General features: G+C 44.1%; 1 protein-coding gene across 9 annotated transcripts; it reads right to left on the reverse strand.

The window, feature by feature from the left end:
• Positions 1-373: 373 nt before the first annotated feature.
• Positions 374-9,528, reverse strand: Champ1 (chromosome alignment maintaining phosphoprotein 1). Of its 9 annotated transcripts, none has more exons than XM_026381943.2 (5): positions 9,447-9,504; positions 6,949-7,188; positions 6,527-6,632; positions 6,298-6,381; positions 374-4,231 (listed from the first exon to the last, which is right to left on the reverse strand). In XM_026381943.2, exon 5 carries the CDS (start codon positions 4,178-4,180, stop codon positions 1,739-1,741), a length of 2,442 nt encoding a protein of 813 aa, XP_026237728.1. In that variant the 5' UTR covers positions 4,181-4,231; positions 6,298-6,381; positions 6,527-6,632; positions 6,949-7,188; positions 9,447-9,504; the 3' UTR covers positions 374-1,738. The 9 variants fall into 9 exon arrangements, with proteins under 9 accessions (XP_026237728.1, XP_077651220.1, XP_026237727.1 ...); XM_077795094.1 differs by lacking the exon at positions 9,447-9,504 and having other exon boundaries at positions 374-3,477; positions 4,033-4,231; positions 6,949-9,430; XM_026381942.2 differs by lacking the exon at positions 6,949-7,188 and having other exon boundaries at positions 9,447-9,528.
• Positions 9,529-17,407: the final 7,879 nt, after the last annotated feature.

Consider the following 17,407-nt stretch of genomic DNA (forward strand, 5'->3'; position numbering starts at 1 on the left):
AAAAACAAGAGCGGTATCTGCTATAGCCAAGATCAGGTACAGCAGAATTAATAACCAGTCACTGAACACACAATGGACTGAGTTCATTACCAGGATGAGAATGGAAAGGCTCGGAGTGGGCCACACTGATGAAGATGCTGCCACACAGGAGGCACACTACCAAGTCCAGTCCCAAAAGTTGTTAAGCTCTGAAGAAATGACAGGAGGTGAAGAGCTGGAGCCAAGAACAGCAGCTTCCCCAAATAGGGTTCAGGCTGAGGGCAGTTAGCCAAGTGAGCCCAGTGCCACATTGCTGGTCGTGCTCCGGAGCCTCCAACACCACACGCTTCACGAGGCTGCACAGGAAAGCCCAGGATCCCACAGCCTGTTATACGCTCAATGCAGAGAAGAGGCTTCCCCCCATGGAGCTCCCACTGTTCCTAACGTGCTGGTCACAGGACCCACAGAACACATGGCTTAGAAAGTGCTGCTCATTGCTATGTTGAAAACAAGTGAAGGTCAGGGGAAGGGACCTGGATATCATGAGTTAGAGCAAAGAAAACAGAAGACACTGCTGACATGAAAGTCTTTTTAATTTGGTTAATACACATTTGACAAAATATCTTAGAATAAAATAATCCTGAACAGGTACAAGGTATTTACAGTAACATAAGTGTGAAAATCAAACTGATATATTTCTTTAACATTTACAAAAGCTCTTACTATGAATCTGGAAGACTTTCAACTCCTACCCACTACTCTGGTCTTAAACCCAACAGGGGGAGCGAGGCCCAGCAGTACGAGGTACAGAACACTAACACATTTGGCAGTTAAGGATCTGCTGTGGGCTGGGGTGTGGCTCAGTGGCAGAAAGAGCACTGGCCTAGCAAGAGGTCCTGGGTTTCATCACCAGCGCCCCAGAAGAGAAGAGGGGGGGGAAAAAGCTCATCTGAGATCATCCATTAATTTGTTAGTGTGGGCTGACAGGAAAGTGAGGGCAGGACAGCAGATGGAAGACTCAGATGTACTTGACTGAGGACGAGAAGAGCCCCCCAGGCCTTCCTCACAGCCCCTGCAGAAGGCTGCAGATTACTTCAAAGACTTCCTTGACTTTCCCTGTCAGCAGAAAATCAGCAACCCTGAGACTCAGCTTTCCATGACATAAAAGTTTATGAGCATCTAAAAACTGTTCCAAGATTTATAAAATAATTTTACATGATCAAATAGAAAATAACTCTTAGGATTTTAAAATACATCAGGGAAAGAAAATTTTTCTTAAGTTTACTTTTCATGCCTATTCTTGAACACTCCACCTAAAAATTTTTCGTGTGGTGCTGGGGACGGAACCCAGGGCCTGGCACATGCTAAGCAAGCGCTCTACCACTGAGTTGCTCCCGAGCCCTGTACCTAATAACCTCTATTGTCTGAAACTGGGTTTTACACACACGCACACATATTTTAACAGGGGTTCAGAACTTGCTCATTTACTATACAGAATGCCTACTTCTCTGTGTTACTATTTAAATATATTTAAAAGAAATGAGAAGTTTTAACCATCTGAAATATACAGTAGAAATTTGTTGATTTACAAGACAGCCACATAACAGCAGAAAAAAGTACTTATCCTTTCAACACTAGTGAAACAATCACACACGGTACACGCTGCACATTACCATCTACTGGCCCAACCAGGCCATGTAACAAGCTGCAGTCTCCACAGACAGCATTGTACAGCAAGTGTTCACACTGTGCTCAAAAATCAAATCTGTGGCTCCTCCAAGGAGGACTCAAGAGCTTCCATCAGCTTTTTATTTGCCTCTTCATTATGCCTGCTTTGACAATGAGTTAGGTGTTTCTTAAAGCCTCTCGGGAAATTGGATTCAAAATTACAACGTGGACATTTAAGTAAACTTTGCCCATGAGCTGCTACATGATTCTTAAGGAGAGATTCCAGAAGAAAGGCCTTTCCACAAATTGTGCACTTGTAAGGACTGTGGACATTGTGCTTATTAACCAAATGATGCAAAACAGCACCTTTCTTCATAGCACGACAGCAACAGATCTTGCAATAATATTTCCCCTTCCCACGCTTCATGTATTTTGCAATCTCCTCTTCTGAGATAAATGCTTCTTTTTCTTCAGTGAACTGTAGCACATTTCTGGATTGCTCTGGACTTGTCATGTCCATTTTGTTCTCTTTGCCAAAATCAATAGATTCCACATCCACCTGTTCTTGATCACTGCTGGACTCCTGGCCCTTCATGTCTATGGCATCCAGGTCTGTTCTGAGGTACTCACTGCTGCTCAGCTCAGCATCTGAGCTCTCCTGGCTATCCTTCTTGAGCTTCTTAGAGGAAGGAAATAGGGCATCTTCCAAGAGTTTCTTGGGAGTGGCCAGAAGCTCTTCCTGAACCAAAAGATCACATTTTTGGTCCTCTGCGGCATCTATCTGTAGCTCATCACCAAGCTCTGCTGCTTTCTGAGCCTCTGAGAACACAGCAGACTTGGGCAGTTCAGGGAACAAGGCATGCTTCCGGGACTCTGGGAAAAGAACACGTTTCCGTGGCTCAGGAGAAGCAGGAGGGGCTGCTCTGGTGGGCTCAGGAAACAGTGCAGACTTTCGAGACTCAGCATCAATAGAAAGGACAGGCTTCCAGATATCCGAAGCCATTCTTGGGGACTCAGATGACCCAGAAGGACCTGGCTTCCGGGTTTCAGGGAAGACAGCAGGTTTCTGAGGTTCCATGACAAAGGAAGACTTCCAGAGATCAGGAGAACCACCACGGGAACTTTTTTGAGACTCAGAAAAATCAAATGAAGCAGGAGAAGTTTTCCGCTGGTCAGAAGAAAGCTTCCAAAGGTCTGGTGACCCTGAGGGTTTCCTGAGCTCTGGAGAGCCTGCTGGGCTACGGATCTCTGGGGAGAGTGGCGGGCCTGGTCTGCGAAGTTCAGGAGACACTGGGGGAACTGCTTTCCAGTGCTCAGGTGACAAGGCAGGGGATGACTTTCGGAGCTCTGGTGGTCCAGACTTCCACGACTCTGGAGATGTAGGGGGAGTTTTCCAGGAGCCAGATGAGACTGAAGACGACTTCCAGGATGCAGGGGACACAGATGGAGCTGGTTTCCAAGGTCCAGGTGATATAGAAGGAATTGGTTTCCAGGGTCCAGGAGACACAGATGGAGCAGGTTTAGTTGGCTTCCAAGGTCCTGAAGATGCTGAAGGACTGGATTTCCAAGGCCTCGGGGATCCAGGTGGCCCTGGCTTCCAGGAACCTGGCGACACAGCTGGGGCTGGTCTCCGGGGCTCTGGGGAGACAGCAGGAAATGGCTTCCAAGGTTCAGGAGACTCTGACGGGGATGGCTTCTTTGGCTCTGGAGAGGCAGTCCGGGTGGGCTTCCGAGATTCTGGAGATGCAGTTGGGGACAACCCCCAAGACTCAGGGGAAGCAGCCAGAACTGGTGACTCAGGAGATGAGGCTGAAGGTGGTCCCCCTGTGTCTGCAAAGTGAGAGTGCTTCTGAGGCTTAGGGTTAGCAAGAGCAGCCTTTACTGGCTCAGGAGACATAGGGACAGGTTTCTGTGGCTCTGGAGAGGGGACAGGGACAGGCTTCTGCAACTCAGACACAACAGGTGCTGATTTTGGAAGCTCAGAAGAAACAGGAACAGGTTTCGAAGGCTCCGGAGGAGGAGTTGTTGCCTGCTCAGGAGGAACAGCAGGGCCGGGTTTCTGAAGCTCCAGTGGAGCAAGAGGATCAGGTTCAGGGGACTCTGGAGACAGAACTGGACCTAGTTTCTGTGTTTCTATGGAGAGGGAAGTCCCAGGTTTCAGGAGTTCTGCTGAATTAGAGGGTGTTTTCTGGTGTTCGGGAAGAGGGGGCATTCTCAAAGGATCTGTTTCTTTGTTCAACTGACTTTTCAGTTTATCATTCCATTTTTCTGGGGCTGCATGTTTGGATGTGATGTGATAGTACACATTGGAGTACATTTTGCTGGTGAAGAAGCATTTATGGCAGTGAAAGAGCTTTGCACTTTTCTGGTAAAATATCATCTTACCTAAACCCCCAGCATCCATCTCATCACAGAATTCTGGGTGGATGGTGCCCATGTGGATCTGCACATTTTCATAATCGGTGCCTCTGAAACTGCAGTGGTCACACTCCAAACGTACAGATGGTTTCCGAAGTTCCTGGAAAACTTCCATCTTCTTTCTATCACCAACACATACAACTGCGTTCTTTAAAAACTTTCAACACTGTGCAACAAAGTAAAAATAAATTATTTTTACAGACATTGTTTTAAATAAAATGCTGTCCCAGTTCACTCTATAACTGCATGAGTTTAGGTCTAGAATAGCATATGCTTTATTAGATATATCTCTAAATATTTTGAGAGACGCATATGGAACTAATTTCTGAGTCCTAGGTACTCTACTGGTTTTCCATACCTTATCAGGACAGAAGACAGACAGGCGCAGGTGACCCACACATGCTTTCTTTTCTAAGAAGCAATTTTCCTGCAGCACTGACTGGCCTAAGTGGACAGACTATGTCACATTCCTCAGCAAACTACCTGTTATCTGAAGAGAAATGCAGGCCTGAAATAATCTGTCTCATAATTTTAGAATAATATTTATTCACCAAAAACACTAGCTTGCATAAAAATTTAAAACTTAAGGCTATTATCCTTGCAAAGCTCAGTTTTAAATTATGCTTTCTCATTTCTTAATTTTTTAACCATTTAATAAACTTTTCCTAATTTTGATTTTTTTTTTTAAATATTTTGTTTTAGTTGAGACACACTATCTTTATCTTATGTGGTGCTGAGGATCGAACCCAGTGCCCCGCACATGCTAGGTGAGTGCTCTACCACTGAGCCACAATCCCAGCCCCTTGTTCTTTTTTTTTTTTTTTTGACCTTAGTATTGGAGTATTTTGCAGTGCTGGGACCTGGGATGGAAACCAGAGCCTTGCGCATGCTAGGCAAGCTCTACCACTAAGTTGAGCTACACCTCCAACCTGAAACATGTCACTTAATTCCATCTGGTTTAAGGAGACAAGAATCTAGCTCCATTTTTTCACCCTGAATCACCTGCTCAACAATCCTGATCACACAGCTTTTTTTCCATGTGAGGACCACTTAGTATTACTAACTTTCATGTATAACTCTACTCCATATTCTTCTGCTCTGCACTGTTTCCCTCTCTACTTCCCTTCATTGCTACTTCCGTTCTGGTATGCCAATCTCAGCATAAGAGCATAAGAGATTCTATAATTACTGTATATTGTTGAGTTTATGCCTCAAGTGGGCTGCAAAATCTTTTCTCATTATCAGTCAGGCACAGTGGCAATGTGCTGGCGTCCCAGCTACTCAGGAAACTGAAGCAGGAGGATGCCTGAGCCCAGGAGGTCAAAGTCAGTCAGGGCAACACAGGGAGGGCCTGTCTCTAAAAATTTTTTTTAAAAAGTTTTCCTATCAAATGGCACTTGACCTTTTACCAAAGCGACAAGCCACTGCAGACAGCATGTGGGATGTTCTGTGCCAAGGATGATGGGGAAGGCATATTCTTTCTATGGGACTGATCCTCAGAGAGCTGAACAGGTCAGACACTTCAGTCACAGCATCAGAACACAGATGAGAAAGATTGGATAACATGCCTGATTCTGATACATTCTGCTTTTTTTCCCCCTCTTTGTTTCTGGTGGCACTGGGGATTGAACCCAGGTGTATGATAGGAAAGCACTTTACCAACTGAGCTATACCACCAGCCCATAAATTATGTTTTTAAAGATGTTACTGCTGACTACTGTTTTCAACTACCTCTATCAGTAGTGTCTCATTTGCTTTTTTTAGTCTTTTTTTTTGATCTAAAGCTAAACAGAAGATAGACATTGCCCAGCAATTATGTCTTTTAGAAAATTACTTTTGGGCCCAACAAGACTATACCAGTAGAAAAATATAGTTACAAGTTCTGAAGAAAAATCTCTAAAATGATTAACTTATAAACATGATGAATAAACATGCTTCAGATTAAGATAAAATAAAGTTTTGTCTCAATAACCCCATCTGGCAGTGGTGACAGTGAACAGCCAAGAGCTGCTGGTAGCAAAGCAGCATCATGACACACATCTCATGGGCATCACAGAGCTCAACTGGTCTCCCTTCCTCTTCCTGTCACCTAAATTCCACCGTTCATGCCTGCTGCCATCAAGTCTCATCACTGTACTCAAATAACCTCTTTCTTCAAAAAGTTCTTCAAAGAATGTGAAATAATTCATTCTTTATACCCCAATTCTACAGAGACATGCATATTCAGCATACCTTCATGCAGTAGTGAGACAGGTGTGGAATTTTTCCTCGATAACTCCAGCACTTTTCAAAAATTTTTAATTATAAAATATTCTCCTAAACATTAAAAAATGATAAGTATTAAAACAAACAAACAAACAGCACATGCAAAGAAATGCTAGTGAAATAGCGCTTTATAAATCCTGAAAATGTTTTTAGGGTGGAGAAGAAACAGTATAACAAACTCTTCCCTGCCACCTACCGGCTATCTCCAGGGACACCTAAGTGGCCTTCAAAGGAGAGGTGGTCTACATGGCTTTCTAACACACAGAAAACAGCCTCAGTGGGGCAAAGATGAGAAGCTGAATCTGGGGGGGGACAAAACAAAGGAAAGGTAATCAAAATTACAACTCCGTGATCATTTGGACCACTCTTGGTTCTATGTCCCTCTTGCCATGAGGACTCCTTCAACAGTGAGGGATCCCACCCAGTAAGCCTCGACAAAGCACCAAAGCCTGCAGTAGATACCCACTGTTCTTTTCTCACTGTGCACTACCATCAACTATGTAATCATACCCATATAATTATAACCAGACCCCTCTCAAATTCACTACCTGACTTTAGCTTACGCGGTCTTGGGTACAGTGACCCGTACTCTTACTTCTCTGTCAGGCACTCACACACCTGCTGGTGCAGCGCGTAAGGAACTGATGTTCTGCTGGTCATCAATGTTGTTGACATGCAGCCGTGGAAGAAACAATACGATCAACAGGACCCACAGGAAGAAAGACAGAGGACTGGCAGGAGGCATGATGGAGGTGTTGTGACGGAGAGGAGGAAGGGATGGCCTACCCAGTGACTGCTCTGGCCTATTCTCTCCCTGTGTGCACTTCAATGAGACAGTTTCCTCATCTGCTGAGTTTGCTGACAAGAACAGAATAGAGTACACTGGCCATGAACAGAAAACCACTGCCTATATATCCTGATAAACTCCAGCACTTCCACTTACTCCTTCCTGTCTCCCTTTGGCTCAACACTCTTAATTTTGACACCTGACCATGCCCCCCATTCATCACTCTGCTTGCTACCATGGACAACTCCAAACCCTACAAGCCTAATGTAACTTGCCTGCTTACAATCCCTATCTGCCAAACACCTGCAGTACAAAAATCTCAACACAGCACAGAAAGCTCCCGACCAGACTGCATTTTCAAAAGTACTGACCACATATAACTCCCTCACTCTTCTGAAGCTTCTGGGTCTTTCCACAGACATTTCCTGCCCTTTACATTCTGCCTTGCTACCTACCCATCAGGCAAATCCTTTCATCCCTCAAACTGGTTACCTTTTTAGACAATGGCCAATTTCCCATTCCCCAACCATCCTTACATCCAGCTATATGCATACTTCCATGGTACAAATCAGCCTGATTCCACACCAGGTCATGGTTTTCAGCACATAGGACTATCCACTTACTTACCTCCGAAACCCTCGTACACCCTTTAAACACTGTGTGCTCAGAAAACATCTGCTCAATCCCAACATTCTCTTAAGAAGGTTGAGGACCCAATATTAGACTCAAGGACTTTAAAACCAGAAGTAACCTGAGCACCCATTTCAGGGTGCATCTACTTTAAAATTCCAACTTAGGAGACGAGGAAACTCAAATCTGACATTAAATGGCTTGCCCAAGATTATGACCAGCATCTGACCAAGACAAAACAGACTTCTGTTTCTCCAGACTCTCTTGAGTGCATCATGATCCAATGAACACACTGAAATTCAGTAAGGCCTTGAGAAGCCAGTACAATGGACCAAAACTAACAAAATGAACCTTATCAAACATTTAGAATTCACACACCAATTGCATAAGTACAGCACTACAGAGAGCCATGTCCCATATTCTGCACAGGGCAGAGCATCCCACACTCCACATACAAAGTCTCTAGCTCTGGGCAGGAGAGACGGCACTCCAACAGTCCCTAGCAAACTAGTGAACATGAAAAACAACAATGCAATGGCAGGTGGCACTGGAAAACAAGTCACTTAACTTCACACGCAGAAAAACTATGGATAACACAGAAGCTGTTCTAGAAGCAACAATGGAAGCCAGCAGAACAGATTTTAGCTCCACAGTTTTACAAACTACTCCACCATGAACTGAAACAAGATGCTTTGTCAGTAGGGCCATAATTAGAAGCTAGCAAGGTACAGGAACAGAGTTTTGAGTCCAATCTCTCTGTTTTACAACTGAGAAAACTGATGCTGAGGGAGAGAAGCAGCTTCTCAAAGATTACAACATTAGGTCAGAAGACCATGGATTCTGGAGTCCAGGTCTCTGTTGTAACACAACGCTCTCTCTTTCCCACTCTGGCTGCACCATCCACAGGGGCATTCCAGAAAAGTCCAGAATCTTAAAGTCCAGCTTTAAGATTCCAGAAAGAAAAAAGATAAGAAAAATTCCCCTAAGTTTCTGAGCTTCTAATACTAACTACAAATTGTCAAATAAATAGAAATTTCTCTCTGCCTACTTTTCACCATTACGGACTGCATCTTTGATGCTCTGCCCACCCACCAGCATGCAGTGCCACACCACATTCTATAGCATTTATTTCCTTGAGGTCTCAGACTGTCTTTTAAAATACATTCTGATATGTAGCTTTTCACATTAAAATCCAATTATGCAGAGCACGTTTAAATCTAATCGGGTTCTCAGTCTACAGACACTTTGGCTCTGTTCTTCATCGCTGGCTGGTTCTTTTAATTAACAAAATTATTTTCCGAATAGTTTTATGCTTTAAACAACGTTAACAGGAGACACACAGTTTCCCACGAACCTCTCCTACGCCCCCCGTTTCTGTTACTACAGCTGATTAATTAGCGTGGGGCATTTCCAACAAGAGTCGCCTGGAGAGCGACCCAAACACCGGGCTCACGGGCATCCGCCAGCGTCCCTCGGAAATGTCACCGCCCCCGGGTTCCCGCGCCCGCCGCCGGGCGGAACCGTCAGCTCCGATCGGGACAGCATTTCCCTCCGGGTCCCTCACCCCGCCCCCGCTCGCCCACGCTCCGCGCGTCCCCGGGCGCAGCCTCGCGCGGTCGCCGCTGACCGCACCCCAGCGGGGAGGGCGCGCGGCCCACACAGCGACCCGGCCCGCCAGCTCCTCGGCACCCGCTCTCACCCTCGGCGCGGTGGCGCGGAGAGGCCTGCGGCGCGGGATCCCTAATGGCGGCTGGACGCGGGGACCGGAAGTGCCGCGTGCCCGCCCCGGAAGTGCAGTGCGCCTCCCGCCTCCGTCCTCCCAGTGCCGCGGCGAGCGTCAGAAGGTTCCGCTGCGCAGGCGAGTTCCGGCGTCCCTCGATTTCTCCCGGTGTCTCCTGGCTTCCGGCGTCCGCGGGTCTCGGTGGTTATTGCCGTTTGAGCGGGTTGATTTTTAAAGGCGCAGGGCTGGGCCGTGCCACAGCGGGGCGCCTGGTGGCTCGAGGTCAGGCCCCGTGGTGTCACCGCCACCGTCCAGGCGCGCGTGCTGCGCCGCGGTCGCCTGGAGGGCCGGCGTGTGCGCCTGCGCGGTCGCGAAGCGTCGCGCTCCCGGGTGGTGCGGCGCCCCGGCCGGTGGTCAGCCAGACTCTCGGGGACTGCGCCCGCGCGGACGGCGCGTGTGTTCTTCGTGGCCCGCTCTGCGGTCCACCGAGCACCCCGGGGGTCGTCCGCGCTGCCGCCAGTTGCCCGCGGCTCAGCGCCGGCGTCGCCGCGTGCGCACGTGCCCTGCGGTGCCCGCGCTTCTGGGCCGGCCGCGCCTGGGGGTGCGTCTCCAGGGCACGGGAAGGCGAGCACCTCGGCAGGCCGCCGGCCATTGTCAGGCCATAGCCTCGGAAAGAGTCATGCAAACCCGTTCTCCTTTTCCTAACCCGGTGGTCGAGGTTTGGTGGTGGTTGTAAGAATTCTGGGTCTCAACCCCTGAGAGTCAAATCCGCAGGTGTTCCCCGCCCCGTTCTGGGAGTTGCCCCTACCCTGATAACCATGACTTTTGAAGCGTATTTTTTTTTTTATTTTACTGCATTTAATTTTTTTTTTAGTTGTAAATGGACCTTTATTTTATTTATTGATACTTGGTGCTGAGAATCAAATCCAGTTTCTCAATCATGCTAGGCAAGCGGTCTGCCACTGAGCCACAATCCCAAGCCTGTATTTTTACTTTAAATGCTTACAAAAAGTTTTAAATGTCACAGTTTGATATACTGTGAATTCATAAAACAATGTAAACACAAAAATGCAATGTATAAAAGTAAAATAAACACTGTTTTAGGATACAAATTTACAATAAAACCTAGGAAATAACATCCTCTAAACAAGTTAATTTTTATGAAGTTCTGTTGCTTTGCTTTTCCTTTACTTGCTTGTGCCTTTGGTATCATATCCAAAAACTCATTGTCAAATCCAGTGTCCTAAACATTTATGCTGTTTTCTTCCAATACTTTCAGGTATTGCGTTCAGGTCTTGATATGCTTTGAATCAGCTTTTGTATGTGACATTAGATAAGGGTCCAACTTCAGTCTATTTTGGACATCCAGTTTTCTCAGCACCATTTATTGAAAGGACTATCCTTTCTCCTCTTAAGTGGACTTGGCACCCTTGTGAAAAATTATTTGATCATATATGCAAGGGTTTTCTGAGAGTGGGGAGCTATGTGTTCCATTGGTATGTCTGTCTATATGCCAATACTGTACGGTTTATTACCTTTTTTTTGATAATACCTTTTGAAATCAGAATGAGTGTGTCCTCAAGCTCTGATCTTTTTTAAGATTGTTTGACTATTTGAGTTCCCTTGAGATGCCTTGGTTTTTAGGACAAATTTTCTTTTTAGGAAAATGTATTGACTTTCTTGGTTCCTTTATATATGATTGACAGCTTAACAGTATCGTTTTCCAGCCCAATGGGTAGTGCACACCTGTAATCCCAACTACATGGAGGCTGAGGCAGGAGGATTGCAAGTTTGAAATCAGTCTTGGCAATTTAGTGAGATCCTGTCTCAAAATAAGAAGGGCTAGAGGGCTGGGGTTGTGGCTCAGTGGTAGAGCACTCACCTAGCACGTGCAAGGCCCTAGATTGGCCCCTAAGCACCACATAAAAATAAGTTAATAAGGGCTGGGGGTGTGGCTCAGAGGTGGAGCGCTTGCCTAGCATGTGTGAGGTACTGGGTTCAAGCCTCAGCACCACATAAGAGTAAAGATATTGTGTTCACTTTTAGCTAAAAAAAAAAAAAAATTAAAAAAATAAATAAAACAAAGGTATCGTGTGCAACTACAACTAAAAAGTAAATATTAAAAAAGAAGAAGGGCTGGCGGTGTAGTTCAGTGTTAAAGCACTCCTTGGATCAGTCCTGGGTAGTGAAAAAAGAAAAATTGTTTCTCTTTATTTATGTCATCTTTAATTTCTCTCAGGGATGTTTTCAATTGCTATGTAGTTTTCAATGTTTAAGTCCTTCACGTCTTTGGTTAACTTACTTTCTACATACTTTTATGTTGTAGTTATGGAATTAAAGTGTTGTAATTTGCTTTTCAGATTTCTCATTAAGAAATGCAACCAGTTTTTATGTAACTTTGTCTCCCTATACTTTGCTAAATGAATTTGTTGGTTCTAACAGGGTTTTATGATAATTTGGGGGTTATCTATATATAAAATCATATAGCCTGGACTTGGGCATCCCTATAACCCCAGCTACCTGGGCTGTTGAAGCAGAAGGATCATGGGTTTGAGACCCGCCTAGGCAACATAGCAAGCCCTTGTTCTGAAAAAAAAATCATATAAAATCTATATAAGCAAAGATAATTTTACTTCTTTTTATTTTTCTTGCCTAATTGCTCAGGCTAGAGTTTTCACCACTACTTTAATAGAATTGTGAAGGTGGGAATGCTTGCATGGTTTCTTAGAGGAAAGTTTTCAGTCTTTCACCATGAGTATGATACTCACTGTGGCTTTTCATACCTGCTTTTTTATTGTGTTGAGGTAGTTCCCTTCTATTGATTGTTGAATGTGTTCATCATAAAAGGGTGTTTTATTATGTGATTTTCTGCATTGATTGAGATGATCAACTGTTTTATTTCCTTTGGTCTGCTAATGTCATGTATTACATTGATCAGTTTTTGTATAAACCATCCTTGCATTCCAGTAATAAATACTGCTTTGTCATGGTGCATAATTCTTTTAATGTGTTGCTGAATTGGATTTGCTAGTGTTTTGTTGAGAATTTCTGCATCAGTATTCATTCCTGATGAAGTTGAATATTGGTCTATAATTTTCTTGTGTTGTGATTTCTGGCTTTGGTATCAGAATAAGGCTGGCCTCATAAAATGAGTTAGGATGTATTTCTCATCTTCAGTTTGTTTTGAAATTGAGAACAACATGATCTTCCTTTTCAGCTTTTCTTTAATGTTTCGTAGAATCACCAGTGAAGATGTAAAGGTCCAGGACTTTGCTTTGTTTAGAGAATTTGATTCAATCTGCTTACTGATTATAGATTTATTCATATTTTCTATATCTTTGTGACTTGGTGTTGCTAGGTTTTGTGTTTCTAGGAATTTGTCCATTTCAAATATGTTGTCCAATTTGGTGGTATACAATTGTTCATAGTACTCTCTTAAAATTATTTTTATTTTGTAAGAAATGAGTGAAATATTCCCACTTTTATTTGAGATTTAGGAATTTTAATCTACTCTAATTTTTTCTTTTAGTCCTCCTAAATAAAGATTTTTCAATTTTTTTGATATTTTCAAAGAATCATTTTTGTTTCATTGATTTTTTTCCTGTTGCTTTTCTATTTCATTTTTTTCAGCTTTAATCTATTATTTCTTACTTTCTGTTAGCTTTTAGTTTAGTTTGTCCTTTTTCAAGTTCCTTAAGTTGTAAAGTTAGATTGTAGATTGAGATTTTCTTGCTTTTTAATATTTATAGTTATAAATTTCCCCTTTATCGCTTCTTTTACAGCATTGCATAAATTTTGCTTGTTGTGTTTTAATTTTCATTCATCTGTAAGTACTTTCTAATTTGTCTTGTGACTTGTCTTTGATCCATTGTTATTTTCAGAGTGTGTTAATTCCCACAAATTTATAAATTTTCTAGTTTTACTTCATGGTGGTTTTTTTTTGTTTTTTTTTTTTGTTTTGTTTTTGTTTTTTTTTTACTTTTAGAGTTTTCTAACTCCATCCTACCTGATCTGAGATAAGACATTGCATGATATTTGTTTTTTATGTTTACTGACACTTTAATTCTGGCCTCACACATAATCCCTGCTGGAGAAAGTCCCACATGCACTTGGGAAAAACATACGCATTGTTGCTCTTGTGATCTGAGATGCTCAGGGACTACCATGGGCAGAGAGGGCAGTTGCACCTCTGGGCCTTGGTTCATGGCCTGACAGCTATTCCATGTCCCACTGTAGCTCACTTGGTCAGATGCTAGATGCGTGTCATCTCTCCACCCTCAAGGAGCACCAGGCTCATCATCGGAGCCAGGGCAAGAGTACTTGGCTAAAGTGCCTGCACAGGCCAGAGCACACCAGCAGTGTTCCTAATCCCAGCAACCCTACAAGCCCATAAACCCAGCCCCTTTCTTTTGCTCCTTCCAGATAGCCTGACACTCTTCTCAGAGCTGCCTCTCCCTTCCCGAGCAGAGATACAGAACGTCAAGCCTTAGTTCCTGGTGTCCCCAACAGACGTTCACTGAGCCCAGTTCATCTGCTGTGTTGTTCATGTGCTGCCAATTCCTCACTTCTGTCTGCTTTATCTACACATTATAGGGGGGTTGACCTTCTTTCTGTCATCTTTTCTTCATGTGTGTTGATGGTCTGTCATTAGGTGTGATTTACACACTTATCCTTAGGTCTGTCCTTGTCATATAGCCTTAGTGTATTGACACTTACTATATAAAGTCCTTCTTGGTCTCCTGTAACCTTTTTGATTTAAAGTCTGTTTTATCTGATATTAATATAGCTACCCTGCTCATCTGTGTTTCCTATTTGAGTGGACTATCTTTTTTCATTGATTTCAGTCTATTTGTGTCTTTGGATTGAAAGTGAATCTCTTCTGGACAGCATATAATTGGATCTTTTTAAAAATCCAGCCTGCTGATTTCTGTATTTTCATTATAAAATATGACGCTGAGGATAGAACCCAGTGCCTCATACAGGTGACCAAGCACTCTATCACTGCGCCCCACCCCCAGCTCTGTATTTTCATTAGAATGCTTATTCACCTTACATGGAATCACCAACATGGAGGGACTCCTGTCATTTTGCTTTTTGATTTCTATAAAGTTTTCTTGTCCCTCATTTCCTGCAGCACTATCTTTGATGTTTAGTTGATTTTTTATAATGAAACATTTAAATTTCTTTCTTGTGTCCTTTTGTGTATATTCTGTAGCCCTTTTCTTTGTGGTTGCCATGGGAATTGCATTGAACACCCTAGAGCTGGAACACTCGAACTTGGATTTGAACCAGCCTTCCTTTTCTTTTTCAGCCTTCCATCCTTCCTTTCAGCCACTGTGTGGGGAAGTTACCTATTTATACATTATGTGCCCCAAAGCATACACTAACCATTCTGTGAAATGCACAAGCCTCGCAAAACTATTGGTACAATAGTGCCAACTTCTGTAATTACCTATGTATTTGCCTTTACTGAGACCTTAATTCTTTCTTTTGGCTTTGAGCAACTGTCTTGTGTCATGGACACTGCAGGGAATCAGTAAGCACCAGCTGAATACACAGACCAGCATTTCTGGAATTTACAGCTTTCTCAGAGATGAAACCCAGCATTTCCTCATGGAGAGAGGCACACAGTGGTGTTTTTGTTTTTTCATTTTTTCTTTTTAGGTACTGGGGATTGAACTCAGGGGAGCTTTACCACATAGCTACATCCTCAATCCTTTTTCTTATTATTTTGAGACAAGGTCTTGATAAATTTCTGAGGCTGGCCTTGAACTGTGAACCTCTTGCCTCAGTTGTTGGGATGACAAGTGTGTACCCCTACACCCAGCCACATTCATAGTTCTGAACCTTGGCTGCACCTTGGATCACTGGAGCATTTTAAAACTGATTCCTAGCTCCACACAGCCACGCCAGTGAAATCTCTGGGTGCCAAGCACAATCCTGCAGAGTTTGTAGATGCCCTCAAGTGCTCCTGCAGACAGCCACAGTTCAGAACCATGGTAGAACCATAGCCAGAGGGAAAATAATTGGCCCTCTCCTTGCTCTGGCCAGAGGTGTCATCTGGAGTGGAACAGGCCTCAGTCTGTTCTCTTGTTAGGCATTTTTAAGGACCTGCTGTGGTAGAAAAAGCTTCAGGCTCTGGGATACAAAGTGGGTAATGCAGCCTTTCTAGTGAACTCAAGGGCTATGGGGAGTGATAGCAGGGCCACCAGCAGTGCCAGGGGCCTACATCAGGCCTGCAAAGGCCTCAGTATGGAATTGTTTCCCAGGGAGGTGGTGTATCCCGTGGAAGGATTAAAATATACTGTTTTAATTGTGCTAAAGAGGCTTATTCCCTTCCCAGGGTGTCCTCAAGGTGGTAAAGAAGAGTACAGTTTGGTCCTTGGCCAGAATTAGGAGGGAAGAAAGCCGCACATTGTTTCTCCCACCATCCCCAGAAGTCTTGAAGTCTGGTGGGGACTTTTGGCACCTGCATCTCACTCACAAGGGCCTTTAAGAAGGTTAAGAAGCAACAAGAACCCCTTGGATGTTTAAACAACACACTGACCATATTCTGTGCCAAACTACTGATCCTAGTGATTTTTCTTTCTTCTTTGTACTCCTCCCCTTGAAACGCAGATGTGCCCTCAGTTTTGCTGACATGAATTAGTGAAGTGCCAGGGTCCTTGGTGTGGACGTCGACTGCTCCCAGCACCAGCTCTCCTATGGCTCCATTTTCTGGCCAGACCCGTCTCTGCTTAGCCTGACGTGGGTAGGTACAAAGCACAGAAGAGTGGCAAGGGCAGAGCCTTTGTTGCAGGCCAGGAAGGGCCAGTGGGACTGGTGTACTGCCCCCGTGGAGTGTCCCCCACACCTCCACCCCGGTCAGGCCCTGCTCCTTCTGAACTGCTGGTCAACCTTCACATAGAGCTGCTGTGGCTATTTGTGGCCTATGAGGCATAATGAGTTATTTCAGTGCCTGCCTGGCAAGTCCCAAGTTCCATTTAGAGATTTGTTTGCATTTTTACCCTTTATGTTCAGCATTGTGAGGAATTCGTTATTTCCCTACAGTCCTGAATTCCCTGGCCTTTCACACTGTATGTGGCCCTGGTGACATCCTCCGATTTGACCCTGAGGGATGTTTGCCTCAAGAGGCCACAGGCTGTTTTCCGGCTGTTTCCCTGCTGTGGGTGGGAGCTGCCAGTCTCACTCCTGGCTATAAACAGGCTCTGACTAAAACTTTGCTATCCAGCTGGGTCAGCAGCTATGCCAGAGGGGCTGTTCCTGCTCTTGGAAAGTCACTGGAGCAACATTCATTCACACAGGGATGGTCTACACATTCACTATCCCACCCTATTCCCCCGCTTCCCACAGACTCCCAGGGCCCAGGAGGCAATAACAGGTGTGTGGCTCTGCCCAAATGGACTCACCTCCAACAGCCCCAGGCTTTTTAGTGAAAAACAAAAATTTATTGACTTTTTGACAAATACAAACTTTCAAAATAAGGAAATGGATTTAATCAAAATATTCAGGGAACTGAAACCCATTTTTCTTTGTATTTATGCACTTTAATATATCATACATAGATGGGATATAATTTCTCATTTTTCTTAGTGTACATGTTGCAGAATAATATTAGTTGTGTAATCACATGTATACATACAGTAATAATGTCTTGTTTCATTCTACTGTCTTTTCTGTCTCCATTTTAAATTCAGTATTTGATTACATAAAATTCTCTGGAGAAAAAGCACCCTAAATTTAGGACTTTAAATCCATAGCAACAAAAAATTTCATTTACTAAATTGTTCAAAGCACACTGCTAAACATATATGACATTTAAAAATCTCACTGAAAGGGAGAAGCACTGTAGAAAGTGGTTTCAGAGAGGTACATCACACAGAATGAAAGTGCCTCACTCAAGCCAGTCTCTATCCCCAGTAGTGTGTTGTCTTGGCAAC

The sequence above is a fragment of the Urocitellus parryii genome, chromosome 2 (genome assembly GCF_045843805.1).
Source record: "Urocitellus parryii isolate mUroPar1 chromosome 2, mUroPar1.hap1, whole genome shotgun sequence".
Taxonomy (NCBI): Eukaryota; Metazoa; Chordata; class Mammalia; order Rodentia; family Sciuridae; genus Urocitellus; species Urocitellus parryii.